Genomic DNA, 14106 nt, shown 5'->3' with positions numbered 1-14106 from the left:
GGTCCGGCGTGTAGCCGACCGTGGCACGCAACCGGCGCGCGCGCAGGCGGCACAGCGCACGGGCAGCGCGGCGGTCGAGATCGCGGCAGGCGGGCACGGCGGGCGGGCGTTGCGGCATGCAGGAAGGTGTCGCAGACCGTCAGCCGGCGCGGACGCTCGCAAAGCATGGCGGGCGGGGGCAAGCATTGGTCGCAGCGCGGGATGACGTGGGCAGGGAGACCCGGCGCGTAATGTAGTGGGGCACGGAGTGGCTGCTGCGTGGCAGGGCGGCGTCGGCAAGCCCAGGGCGGACGACGGGCGTATGCGGGAGATCCATCAGCGGCAAGCTGACACGGCGGGTGGGCGTTGCGACGCGCTGGATGGCGCCGTGGGTCGTCCGCCGGTGCGGGGGCTCGCAGTGCGTGGCGGGCACGGGCAAGCACATTCGCAGCGCGGGACGGCGCAAGCAGGAGGGATCCGGCGCACGGGACCAGAGGAGCTTGGCGAACGGCGGTAAGAGGCGGGCGACGGTGGCAGAACACGGCGAGCAGCGACGGAGCTCAGAGAGTAGCGGATGGAGGCCGGCGGTGGTGGCAGAACTCGGTGAGTGGCGGCGGAGGTCGGCAGTGACAGCGAATCCGACAGGCGGAGATGCGCCCGAGCAGGGCCGGCGGGTCATGGCGGCGGGTCACAGCGGCGGTGCGAGGCAGCGGTGACCCTCTCCTCCTCCCTCTCTCTTCCTTCTTCTCTTCTTCTTTTTCCCCTTCCTTCTTCTCCTTCTTCTTCTTCTTCTTCTTCTTCTTCTTCCTCTCACGAGCGTGACTCTTCAAATTCTTACGTTATAATTTCATAAAATTCAAGAGTGTCTTTGGGGGGCGCCCCCCCCCTCCTTATATAGGAAGGATGACATGGGCCCCCCCTTAAACAAAAAAACAAAGAAAATAAACTAGGCCTGTTAAGGCCCACTAAGAGTGCTGGGAGGGGAAGGAATCCTCATATGGGTTCTTCCCCTACTTACAAAGGCAAAATGAAAATGAAAAAGCGAAAATAGAAAATAAGACACAGATAGGTCGAGTGCTCCGGCGATAGAGGTGGCGCGTCATCATGCCGAGTATCTAAACCCGGGGTCGCGCGTCGATGCAGCGGCTCGTCGTGTCAGCTGTGGCGGGCTCGATGACGGTGCTGGCTCCTTGCGTGACGAGTCTGCGGTGTCGGGTGGTGTCGCACCATCAGGGACAAAATTTAGTCCGACGGTACAATAACCATACCGTCCAGTCCTCCCAGGATGAACTTTCGTCCCGTCCAGGGAAAAAATCATCCTGTCCCTCGTCCCGGACGAAAAAAAACCATTTGATATTTTTAATATATAAATATAGATTTTTCTAAGTTTTTAGGGAAATATGGAGAGAACATCCAAATGGGCATATGTACAATTATTTCTGAGTGTCGTTAGTTTGCACGTGCAAAAAAATATAGGGACTTGTCATAGCGAGGCCACATGGCTACATCTCAACCGTCAGATGTGAATCCGGTGGTTTTTCATCCACATTCTTCCGTCCATCGTCTGAGACCTCGGACGGGCAGTTTTTTTGTCCCACGGGACGAAATAATCCAGCCCATTGGTCCCAGGATGAATTTTTGTCCCAAATTTCGTCCATACCCTTGGACGGGATGATTTTTCGTCCCGGGATGAAAAAATCGTCCCGTCCACAACCCTGAACTTTGCGGGTGTATACAACGGTGGATACATATCCTTCAGTATATGAATCCGATCTGTATAGGGATTTCATATCCAGGATATTTGATGCAGGATGGTGGAGCGTCCATGGGATAGGCGCATGTGGATGGTGGAAGTGCAATAAGTGAGCAGGCATTGTATGGGTGGCTATCGTGGTGGCAACAATCCATAGGCAACTCCCATGGTGACTTCTCCATTCAAATTTCACCACCGGGTACATCAAGGAAAGGGGCCTTGTATAGCCTTTCCTGAGTGACTTTTGGAATTCAAAGAATAAGAATATTCAAAATTCAATTTCCCCAGCTGTCCCCCACAATGTGAGTAATTTATTTGTAAATTATGTTTTGCATATATGGAGAAGGTTAAAAGAACAACATTTTACGTATGCTTACTTGCATTGAATTGAAGATCTAGTCTCACCTAATGCAGACCAAAGTGGGAAGCTGGGTGTCAAGTTTATTCCATTGTGGACTTGATAGGATTACCCATACATGAGCAAGTTTGAGATGGGCTTTATCTTCCAGAACAAAGTCTGAGCATGAAAATTCTAGCCTCGGGTCTTGATGGAATTTTGTTGTTCAAGTTGTCTCACGATAGCCACTCAACACTTAGATAAGTGGAAAATGACCTAATTAGATAAGTTATTAAATTTTATTCTGTATATAAATAGTTACCTACATACCCTTTATCTTAACATAACATCAGATATTATGATTGTGAGGACGCCAACGCATCGACATTGGACGCGTCACCACCGTCAACCAAAGTCAACGCCGCCGCTACGGACACTCCGCCACTGTCAACCGAAGTCAATGCCACCGCTACAGACACGCCACCGTCATCGGACGAAGTCAACACTCCGACATCACGCACGTCTCCATGCACGCACGCCCCTTCGTGGATCATGACACGTCGCCAACGGCAGATCAAAAACTGCCCCTTGACGTGACACGAAGCACGTCTCTCGTCTTTAATTTCTCATCTTTAATTTCTCGTCCTTAAGTTGTATTTTCTCTTTACTCCAAGGCCTATATGTATAGGCCATTGTTTCAAGAAACAGTTAGGCAGTCATTATTCAAGAATTGAGTTTGTTTCTAACTCTTCTTGGAGGACTGCCCAGCCTCCCCTACCCTTTCTCCAACCCTACCGCCGCCGCCTCCTCCACCGTCACGGTCTCGCATCGCCGGCCGCCGCCTTCCCCTTCTTCTTCCCTCCTCTCTCTCTTCTCCCTCCCCCTTCTCTTCCCTTGCCCTTGGCCACCCAAGGCAGCCACCCCAGGCCGCCCAAGGATGCCACCCCAGGCCGCCCAGGGCAGCCCGCCCTAGTCAGCCCCAAGGACGCCGCCCAGGCCGCCCAGGGCAACCGCCCCAGGCCACCCAAGGCCGCCGCCCCAGGCCGCCTAGGGCAGCTCGCCCTAGGCCCAAGGCCGCCGCCCACGTCGCCCAGGGCAGCCACCCCTGGCCGCCCAAGGTCGCCGCCCCAAACCGCCCAAGGCCGCTACCCAGGTCGCCCAGGGCAGCCGCCCTAGGCCACCCAAGGCCGCCGCCCCAGGCCGCCTAGGGCAGTCCGCCCTAGGTCGCCCAAGGTAGCCACCCCAGGCCGCCTAGGGCAGCCCGCCCTAGGCCGCCCAAGGCGCCACCCCAGGCCACCCAGGGCAGCCACCCCAGGCTACGTAGGGCAACCAACCCTTGGCCGCCCAAGGCTACTGCCCAGGGCTGCTCAAGGTCGCCTACCACTTCGGTGCCCACGCACGCACTCCCTGACTGTGTCCACTCGTCCGATTTGCTTTCTGTCAGGGCCGTACAATGGCCGAAACGCCCAGACTATCTCGTCCAGTGGGCCCTTCAATGCCCGGATTCGCCCAGTTTTGTCACGATCAGAATTCCCCACAGCCTCTTCACGCACTACGGTACCGAGGTACGCCTGAACTCTTTGGTGTCGAAGTGTTCCTCGTCCAATATTTCGCGTGAATTCTCCACCGCCATCAGATTTGATTTGAATTGGATTTCCTAAATTCTCTCTCTTTCGTGAGTTTCTCTCGGGACGTGAATTCAGATATTGAATTTGGTGCTTCGGCATCGTCGCGGTGGTTGAAGACAGTACTCCGCCCTCGATGAGGAACGGGACTGCACCACCAGCATTTCATCGGTTTTAAGCCCGAATTCGATCGTGTGGATTTCTATGCTCTGTTTTATCCTTCCCTCCATACCAGTTTGACCCCTCCTTCCGTCGTCATCCCATCCAACTCCTCAGTCACCCTTTTCCCTAGCTGTCCTACATCATATTAAATCACGTATTACAGTCATGCCTTGGATAGATTTATTTATTGTGCTTATATGAATATGTGCTGAAACTATATATCTATAATAATACGTCACAGATTGCCAAAACCAATATTTTTCGACAATATCCAATATCAGTAGTGTTTGCCCCTACTGAACACGATATTGGAGGATGATCTTGGTATGGATACTGAACCAGGTATTGGAATGGACATTTCTGACATCCATATTAACCAATATCCGGACATAAGATGGCGATATAAAATATCGGTTGCTAGAGTATTAACAACCTATATCGGCTTCCGTCTGTGTCTTGGAGGACCGACGACAATACTGGATATGAGTGTTGAGTATCATGTCTTTTTAATGTTGAGTGTTGAGTACCGGATATTACGTAACTTCCTCCATAATTGTCTTTTTTTGTTCTTCGTCACTTCCTTCTCCTTCCTCTTCTTCTTTATCTCCTTCACCTTGTTTCTCTTTCTTCTTATTCCTTTTCTTCGTCTTTCTCTCCTTCATCTTGTTTCTCTTTCTTCTTATTCCTTTTCTTCGTCTTTCTCTCCTTCATCTTGTTTCTCTTTCTTCTTATTCCTTTTCTTCTCTCCTTCATCTTGTTTCTCTTTCTTCTTATTCCTTTTCTTCTTCTTTCTCTCCTTCACCTTGTTTCTCTTTCTTCTTATTCCTTTTCTTCTTCTTTTTCTCCTTCTTCCTCTTTTTCTCCTCCTTCCTCCTGCACAAAAGCCCCTCAAATCCCAATTTTCATGGAAATAGAGACTATAATATACTTTTCACCCCAATGATGACAGAAAAGTCGGAGAATTGAGTTCATAATCATATCGTATATGAATATGATAACTAAAACATCTAATTTAATATTGAAATCCAATTTTCAAAAATAACATTGGTAATAATGATTTCACGTTACTTTATCATGATTTAACACCTCAAATATACTTGAAAATGAAGCCTAAATTACATGGTATTTATTTATTTATAGTGAGTGAGATGTGAATTTGGTAGAGTGATGATACCAAGATAAAATATTGCTCTTTAAACAAATAATAGACCACCGTTTTGCTCTTATTTTTGGATTTTCCAAAATGCATTAGAAACATGGTAAAACCTCTGATTTTTGGCAGGAAGAGCAACTTTAGGAAGACTTAGCAAAAAGCACACTATTTCTATTTTAGGTTGACTATTCATATTTTTCTATGCTCTTCCAGGAAGTGGGTTCAATCTTAAAGTTGAGACATTTATATCACACTTATGTTCGTCATTTGATCGAAGTTCAAATGAAAAACATTAATTGGCGTTCCTTGCGGATAATATGGCTCGGATCCTAGACGGCATGTAGATTGCGTGGCACGTCGAAGGAAAGCCACCATTTCAAACGACGATTGCCGCGTGGCGAGCGATGATCTTTCATCTGGAAGTTTTGTTGTTTCCCCGCCAAACTCTTAGGCTATATCCACGTCCAATTCAACGGATTGTAAGTGAAATTCTCAGAATTTCATCATCGTCTGTTAACTTTCCTCTGTGGTTGAGGCTCGCAATGGGATTTCTACTGATGGCCATGCAGCACTCCACAGCGGGAGCTGCTTATCGCGGTGATATCTTCTCCAACGATACCGATCGCTCGCTGGTGATCTCTATATGTATTTTCGTCGCTGTTCTCTGCATCTGCATCGTTACTGGACATCTTCTTGAAGAGAAGCGTTGGCTTGACCAATCCGTCACCGCCATCGCCGTTGTAAGTGTAGCGTTTTTTATCTTCCATGCAATTTTTCTTACATATTTTTCGGAATCTTTTCATAACGAATCCAGTTTTGTTATTTAATGAGATATAGGGTTGTATAATCGGAACGATAATCTTGTTTGTGAGCAAAGGAGAGAATTCTCATATTTTAAGATTCGACGAGGAGTTATTTTTCATCTATCTTCTCCCACCAATTATCTTCAATGCTGGGTAAGTTTATCCACTTATTGATTGTCTTCCAATCATCTGCTCGTTTCGGCGTACTTATATCTCAATTCATTCAGATTCCAGGTCAAGAAGAAGAGGTTCTTCGAGAATTTTTTCACGATCATGCTCTTTGGCGTGTTCGGAGTTTTCATTTCCTCAGCCATCATATCAGCGGGTAATACGAAATCCAAGTGGTTCGTATGAATGTCTAATTTTCTTTTAGAAACATATTTTCTCAGTTCTGTGAATTTGCACAGTGTCAGTTCATTCAAAGTAGCTTTTAGCTTTCGAAATTTCCATGGTGTCTTATGTTTTTTGAATTACTAAGTATTATCGCCCAACTTTTGAAGTTCCTGTCGTCCGAAATTTTCATCAAAAAGTACACTTTTACTTTAGATGATCAATAAAATATTCAGAAGCTTAATTATTATGTTGTGATCGGCATTCTTGATCATATGCATGCTTTCTATCATATATATTGTATAATATAATTGACGGGGTTAGAATAGCAAACCAGGGCGAGAGAGGTGTCATCCTTGCAGCAAGCCTCCATGAGGAGATCTTCAGTGGAGGAGCAAGAGGGTAAGCAGAAAAATTCTTTGGAGGAGCAGGACAGAAGAGGCCAGGCAGAAATAAAAAGTGTTCGATATTCTCTTGGGTAGAGAAAACCTAATTTTATATAGTGTTCGATAGTTATGGGGTTCAACGGTCAAAAAAATGGAGGGATGCTACATAATTACGCAAAAGTTTGGGTAAGATTGCAAGATTAAATAGAAAAGAAAAGATGTTTTTAGCTGACGTTGTCTTTGTTTACTCTCCGCCTCAAGCTGTATGTTGCTCATTCCCACCTTGTAAATAAGCCATCTACGTGCAGGTCTATGTAAAACTTTAGTTACGATATCAGCATCTTCACGAAGGGTGTAATTAGCCACTCTCCAATGTTTCTGTGAAAAAGTGTCGATCAACTTCCACGTGCTTGGTTCTGTCATGATGAACAAGATTATTCACATATGCCATGGCTCTCAATTCTACCTCAGCACTAGTTTGTCACGTATGCCATCTACTCCTCCAAGAGATCAGGTTCCCTCTTAAGAAAGAACAATACATCGTAGTAGATTGTCGATCAATGATGTTTCCTACATAATCGGCATCAGTCTAAATTTCAAAATCTATATTTATATTTTTCTTAAAATATATCCTGTATGCTCGTGTCCCTTCTAGTATCTGAGTACGCAAAGCTTTCATGGATCTCCCAATTGATTGACTAGACCAACAACATATAAAATATCTGGGCTGGTGTGTGGAAGATAAATAACGTTGTCCTACTAGGTATTGATATCTGCCCTTGTCAGCTGCTGGGTCATCTTCTGCTTTCACCAGTTTAAAATCGGGTCTACCAGTGTGGGTGCAGGTTTTCACCCAATCATCACTGCATCATTTAAAAAGTCCAAACTATATTTTTACTGAAATAATAATTTATCTCCCCTAAGTATGACACTTCTATTCCCAAAGAATTACCAAATCTCTTAATCTCAAAGTCATTTTCTAATTGATCATTTAGCCTTTCTATTTCTCTTTTAGAAAATCCAGTTATGACCATGTCATCTACGTAAACTAGTAACATAGCCATTTTGATTGATGTATGTTTAGTAAACAAAGTATAGTCACATTTGAGCAGTTCAATAAATCTCACTTGAGATTCCAAGAAATCACATTCCAATCCATGTTTAGGTGATTTGACTGATATCATTTTGAATAGTGTATTGATTACATTGAAAGTCTTCCATTGCATAAAGCAGTTTAATTCCATCCAAATCAAGTCCATAGAAGCCAACAAGTTAGTGTAGGGGATTGCACACTAATTGGTTTTGTAACAAGAATAGTTTGTCCCACTGATGCCCTTATAGTATCTCAACCATCTGACTCTAACTTACTAGTGCAAGGGGTTTGCTCACATCATCGTCTGATTCACATCTTGCTTTTGTGATACAAAACATGACACAATCAAGTAGAATGGAATATATTCGTGAAACGTTACATCCAATGTCACATAATATTTTTGTTCTTTGATATCATAACACCTAGAACCCTTTTGGGTCATGGAAGAACCAATAAAAATGCACAAGAGAGCTCAAGGTTCTAACTTCCTTGCAACAAAGTAGTGTACAAGTTGTGTAACAAAAGACTTTTGAGGGAAATGGAGGCCACTACTGAACATCATGTATGTGTTGCTCTAGTTCTTCAACTGAAATTTTGTTCCTGTTGGCCAAGTATTTATTAGATGCGTGTCAGTTAGAATTACATCTCTCCACGTGTAAGTAGAGACATGATTATACAAAAGTAGTGCTCTAGTGATATCTAAAAGATGCCTATAATTCCTTTTAGCTGCATTATTTTTTTGAGGTGTATTCACATATGAGGTTTCATGTACCACCCCACTATCTTGCGAAAAAATTCGCAAATCATGATTTACGTAATCTTTTTGAGTTTTCTTGAGAAGAGATATTGAATCCTCTTGTTAAATTGTAACTTGATCTTTTTAAATCTTTAATAGATACGTTATCAGACTCTGATTTTTGGGTATGAAATATAGGAGGTAATCGAAGGTAATGAACCTTCGATTACCTCCTATAATTGGTGCTGGTGAGGAGCCCCAAATATCACTAAAAAATAACTCAAAAGGCTGCAAGCTTCTAAGGAAAAGGGGTAATAGGCACATATGTGATTGGCCCATTGGTAAATGTCACATACAAGATCAAGAGCACGAGTTAAAGACTGAAAAGAGGTAGGCCCAAAATATTTACAGAGAAAATTTTGCTTCTCTTTAGGTGGAAGAGGTACTCTAAAAGGCCTTCGAGATATTTTCAAGGATGGTCTAGAACTGCTTTCTCCTCAAGGATGGCCCCGTTGTTCTTCTATAAGTCTAATATTTTGCCTAGAAATCTGATTCACAAGAACACACCCATTTTCAATGATGAGAAAATCACAAATCATGGATTTTCTCAGTAGACTTAGTGAGATGAGGTTGGATGATAGAGTACATAGGAGCTTCTTTGAAAAAAATCAATATTTGGGGTATGAACTATGACAGTACTAGTGATAGGAATGATATGACTATTAGTAGTCAACACTTTGTGGGTAGGCGAGACATGGATATGGAGCGGAGTCATGTGATCTGTGGCTCCTGAGTCCAGTATTCATAACTCTCACAATCTTTGCCTTCATTGGGTACATTCTTGGAAGTAAAACTTGTATAATCATAAGACCACTATAATCCAACCTCACAGCAGTTAAGAAGATTTCATTGGAGGGTATATATAGAGGTTGGGGAATGATTTCTGAAGAGATATTGGTAGAAACTTCCTACTTCATTAAAGAGTTCTTTCTAGTTCATTTCCCATTAGTGTTCCATTTAAGCTTCCTTTTCTGCAATCGGAACAGAGCTCACTATTCATTTTTAATCATCCCCTCCAGAATCACTCTATTGTTTGAGACACATAAGAATCTGGAAATGGTGCTTTCAGAATCTCCCAGTGCTTCTATGGATTATGTAAAATTTTGGTCATGTGTCTGAATTATATTTCTTATTCAGGCAGCTGGTGGCTTTTCCCCATGGTTGGATTTGATGGTCTAGAAAAACAGGATTATCTAGGTAAGAACATTCAATTTATCTACAAATTGCCTTGGCCATTTTTAACGACAGATTTTTAGTCCTGCGTTAATTTTTTCAGCTGTGGGGACGATATTCTCATCTACAGATACAATTTGCACGCTGCAGGTCTGTTTAAATCTAGTTGGTTGTGCTGTGAGGCTTACCAATCCGTCACTATTTTCTCTCTTGTGATTGCCCTTGTAATGCATTTCAGATTCTACATCAAGAGGAGACTCCTTTTCTGTACAGTTTAGTTTTTGGGGAGGGAGTGGTCAACGATGCCACCTCAGTTGTTTTGTTCAACACTATAAAGAAGCTTGATGTTTCAAAAGTCCAGGGGTGGCGAATTGTTCTCCGAATTCTTATAGACTTCCTCTATTTATTTTCCACAAGCACCATCCTTGGGGTTTCTGTGAGTAATCCCACTTCGGCTATCTATATTCTTAATACATCGTTTTCACCCTAATTTCATGTCAAAATAAAATCTCAAATGATGATTTAAACAGTTTGATTGTCGGATATTCTTCATTTAATGTCCCCACTTTGACATTATATATCTAGAACTTGGGTTTACTAGAATATATGTTCCGTTTTATGTCTCTGCTCGTTTCTGCATAATGTTCAGAAACCATGTTAAATATTATTCAGTAGGATGAGATATTCATTGGATTTTCACTATACTGAGCATTTTGACTTTTGGATCCCCTCTGTAGTTCCAGCCGTCTAATGTATTTTTTTTTTTTCCCTTAATTCTAGTCAGGTCTGTTGACAGCGTATGTTATCAAAGCTCTGTACTTTGGTCGGTCAGTGGGGCGCCAAATTATTTTTAATAAAATATCTCTCTTTCCCATTAAAGTAGCTGATGAGATTGAGCCCTGCAGGCATTCTACTGATCGTGAAATTTCTTTGATGGTTTTGATGGCGTACTTGTCCTACATGCTGGCCGAGGTATAGAATTATAGTTTTGCATGTCACAAGGCATTCATTATGTGGAAATTTTCTCTTATTCATTTTCCTCCAACTATGTGGCGAATCTTCTTTTTAAAATAAATGAGAAGATTCATCAAATCAGAGGGAACCTCCGTTAACTTCTTAGCCTCCCATGAATACTGTATTTTCTAGCATATTTAATTCCTATTTCTAGAGCGATAAACGTTATAATTCCTTCACTCTCATGAGATTACCCCATGAGCAAATTGAACCGAATTAGTTAATACGATCCTATTCCCCAATTGTACCATTTGATCGCTTTAATTTACCATTTTATTGCCTTTTGATAAAAATATTATAGCCAGAATAATTTCTGAATTGCTTATATTGACAAAGCAGTTAGGCTGAGCAGCATTCTTCCGGACGTTAACTTTAATTTTTAATTACCCAATACTTACATTTTTGGATAAAATCTCTTGCTAGAATAATATCATGAATATTTTATCAATGCAGCTATTTAGGTTGAGTAGCATCCTCACGGTGTTCTTTAGTGGAATCGTAATGTCTCATTATGCTTGGCATAACGTGACTGAGAGCTCAAGAACCACGACCAGGCAAGTCAAGGAACCATAAGAGTTGATTTTGCTCATGATAGTTTCTGGCTACTTTATATCAATTGAATGCCATGTTGACACCTTATTGGGTTAATCTCTCTTTATAAATTCTATTTTGGACAAATATGTCCTGTAATTTGACGATCTGAGTCTTAGGGGAATGGTCTAACAGAGTAACAACATCCAAATTGGTTGGTGAAACGTTTTGAGACTGAATGCAGGATGAATGGTCATCCTCTCAACCTACGCTTCTTTACGTTGTGGCACCACTTTTTAAATACTCTGATCGAAAGAATTCTTGGAAAATAAAGATCATCTGATTGAATCTGGAGATGGAAATTCCCATGAGATGTTGCTGTAATATTTTCACTTCAAGATTAAAGTTCTAAAATTTCAGTTTCTTTTTCATCAGTGAAGATTAGAGTCATTATTTTTCTAAGTATTGGATCCAAAATCATTATGTGACCTTTCGCAGGCATGCGTTTGCAACAATGTCCTTCATCGCGGAAACATTTATCTTTCTTTATGTAGGAATGGACGCACTTGACGTAGAGAAGTGGAAAGTGTCTAAGACCAGGTAAAATAACATTAAAAACATGATATTTGCCGGAAAAACGGTTTGCAAGTTTGAATTCCTGATGGGCATTGGATTGAAATAAAATTTTCGTTATTTAAATGAAAAAAATATAATATAAACTACATATGTTCTTTCAAAAAAAAAAAACATTAACAACATATGTTTATTAAGTTCAACTTTTGGTGCAGCTTTAGCACATCGTCAGGTATATATGCCGTGATTCTCTCCCTGGTACTAGTGGGTCGCGCTGCTTTCGTCTTCCCTCTCTCAGCTCTATCAAATCACATGTCTTCTACTTCATATGACAGATCATCAATCACTTTCAAACACCAGGTTCCACATCTCTCTCTCTATAACTCCATTTATATAATTATTGTTTAAATCCGTCTTTCTGTGGGCTGATTTTCTTTTTGATTCCCCTGTTCTTGTTTTTTCTTGGTTTTGAGTAGATAATAATCTGGTGGGCGGGTCTCATGAGGGGGGCAGTATCCATAGCACTGGCATTCAATCAAGTGGGTTTGAATCATAAGCGTTCGTTTGATATATGTTTCTTTTAAAAAACAGAAAAAACAACTGATTATCCGGTTTTTGTGAGCAGTTCACAGATTCCGGCGTGACTTGGAATCCAGTTCATGCAACAATGATCACCAGCACCCTTGTTGTTGTTCTTTTCAGCACGCTGGTTCACACTCGACCGATCTATTCGTTTTCATGTTCTTGACATACTCATACGGCATAGTCCAGCTTATTTATCCAAACTTGGATCTGAATTTGAAACTTAAAGATTAAAAACCTCGTTTCTTTACAAACCCCGGTCCCAGTTTTTAATGCCTCTAGGAACCCTTCGAATCCTTAATTTCCAAGTTAGAAGATTGACAAAAACCACGGTTGGATGCAGAGAAAACCTTGTGAATTCTTCCAATGTTCTTGAACACCAGTTATTTATGGATTTAGTCTTGCAACAAAATCCTAGTTCTCAGCATCGCATCACGGCGTAGTCGGCCCTAGCAATCAAAACTTTTACATCTTCCAAAGTATGCAATCCACAGGAAATATTTCTTTCAAAGTACCCGAATAACAAAATTGTCAAAATATACATTTGATGGAGAAAAACCCTCATCAAATTTTCTATTTCAGCATGGGCAAAGCTATATACGACTTCAAACAGGCAACACAATTTTGATTTGTCAGCATCTCAAACTGCATAGCATGTTACCCAAAGAATTAAAAAAAAACATTTCTTTCAAGGCATGGTGTCCATCCTAGAATCTTTTCAGAAACCAAACTTTGATGCCAAAAATGCTTTAGTTGTGGATGAACACCATGTAATTTACCTTGGTAAATAATTCCCTGGGGTAAATTTTCAGGTATTTGGGCTCCTGACAAAGCCGCTTGTGGGTCTTCTTCTACCGGAAGGAGGCGGAGGCAGAAGTGAAAGGAGCTCAGATGTAGGGTCTCCCTCGCGCTCCACCTCCAAAGTGATAGAGATCGAGGTTGAGGCGCAAGAAGAGGAAGAGGAAGAAGAGGAAGAAGCTGCCACTTTTGGGCTCTCACAATCACTATTGGGCATTGATAAGGCCAGTAGCTTCTCTATCTTGCTCGAGCGACCAGCCCACACCATCCATGCTTACTGGCGCCGCTTCGATGACACCTACATGAGGCCCATCTTTGGCGGACCCCTCTGAACTACCTTTCTACCTTCATCTCTATGTCTATCTCTATCACATCGGATTCAAATAGTAAGTGTTCAAAAAAGAGATTGTATTTTGAAAGTATCATGTTTCTCGTGCCAACTATTCTGAACAGTAAATTGAAAATCTACCTGGATCTCTCCAACTCATCCCTATCTCTATTTCTATCTCTATCTCTATCTCTCCTCTACCTCTAGCTCTAGCTCTCTCTCTGGCTCTATCTCTATCACACCAGGTACAAAAAATAAGTGTCCTAAAAAAGAGAATGTATCAAGAGAGGCTTTGTTTCTCTTTCTAAAATTTGTGAACAGTAAACTTTGGGGAATTCTACCTAAATATCTTAAACTCCATCTCTCTATCTTAATGGCAATGAAACCTGTACAAAAGATACTGTTATATAAAGGTGCATATTTTAAGAGAGGCTTCCATTGCGCTGAAAATATTTGCAACGGTAAATATAGGGAAAATCAATCTGAAACTCTCCATCTCTATCTTTAATCAATCTGAAACTCTCCATCTCTATCTTTAAATCTATATCATAGGTGAGCTCAAAAATAGATATTCAGAAACGGGGAATAATTAAGAGAGGCGACCACTGTTTCTCTCGCTAAACATTATGAATAGTAGATTTTGGGAAATGTTACTAGTGGACGAGCCTCCTCCTAAGAATGGCCTCAGCA

The 14106-nt window shown here is 42.2% G+C and overlaps 2 protein-coding genes across 6 annotated transcripts in view; one reads left to right on the top strand and one right to left on the bottom strand.

Moving 5' to 3' along the window:
• Positions 1-5299: 5299 nt before the first annotated feature.
• On the top strand, positions 5300-13571 carry NHX3 (Na+/H+ (sodium hydrogen) exchanger 3). Of its 5 annotated transcripts, XM_078587270.1 has the most exons (15): positions 5300-5488; positions 5579-5749; positions 5847-5965; positions 6040-6137; positions 9555-9614; positions 9694-9740; positions 9829-10026; positions 10371-10417; positions 10496-10562; positions 11058-11158; positions 11634-11735; positions 11924-12068; positions 12185-12247; positions 12334-12417; positions 13103-13571. In XM_078587270.1, the coding sequence occupies exons 1-15, from the start codon at positions 5414-5416 to the stop codon at positions 13418-13420; spliced, it is 1695 nt and encodes a 564-aa protein (XP_078443396.1). In that variant the 5' UTR covers positions 5300-5413; the 3' UTR covers positions 13421-13571. The 5 variants fall into 5 exon arrangements, with proteins under 5 accessions (XP_078443396.1, XP_078443398.1, XP_078443397.1 ...); XM_078587272.1 differs by lacking the exon at positions 12334-12417; XM_078587271.1 differs by lacking the exon at positions 5300-5488 and having other exon boundaries at positions 5501-5749.
• A 373-nt stretch (positions 13572-13944) lies between these two features.
• The window catches only part of LOC144712895 (ER membrane protein complex subunit-like protein (Protein of unknown function DUF106, transmembrane)), a 2534-nt gene continuing 2372 nt past the window's right edge, over positions 13945-14106 (bottom strand). The window contains exon 8 of the mRNA XM_078587276.1: positions 13945-14106. This exon is cut by the window's right edge and continues 71 nt beyond it. Within this exon, the coding sequence (XP_078443402.1) occupies positions 14070-14106 (37 nt within the window). The 3' untranslated portion in view covers positions 13945-14069.

Source organism: Wolffia australiana, chromosome 15 (genome assembly GCF_029677425.1).
Source record: "Wolffia australiana isolate 7733 chromosome 15, ASM2967742v1".
NCBI lineage: Eukaryota > Viridiplantae > Streptophyta > Magnoliopsida > Alismatales > Araceae > Wolffia > Wolffia australiana.
This window is presented reverse-complemented; position numbering and strand designations above follow the sequence as displayed.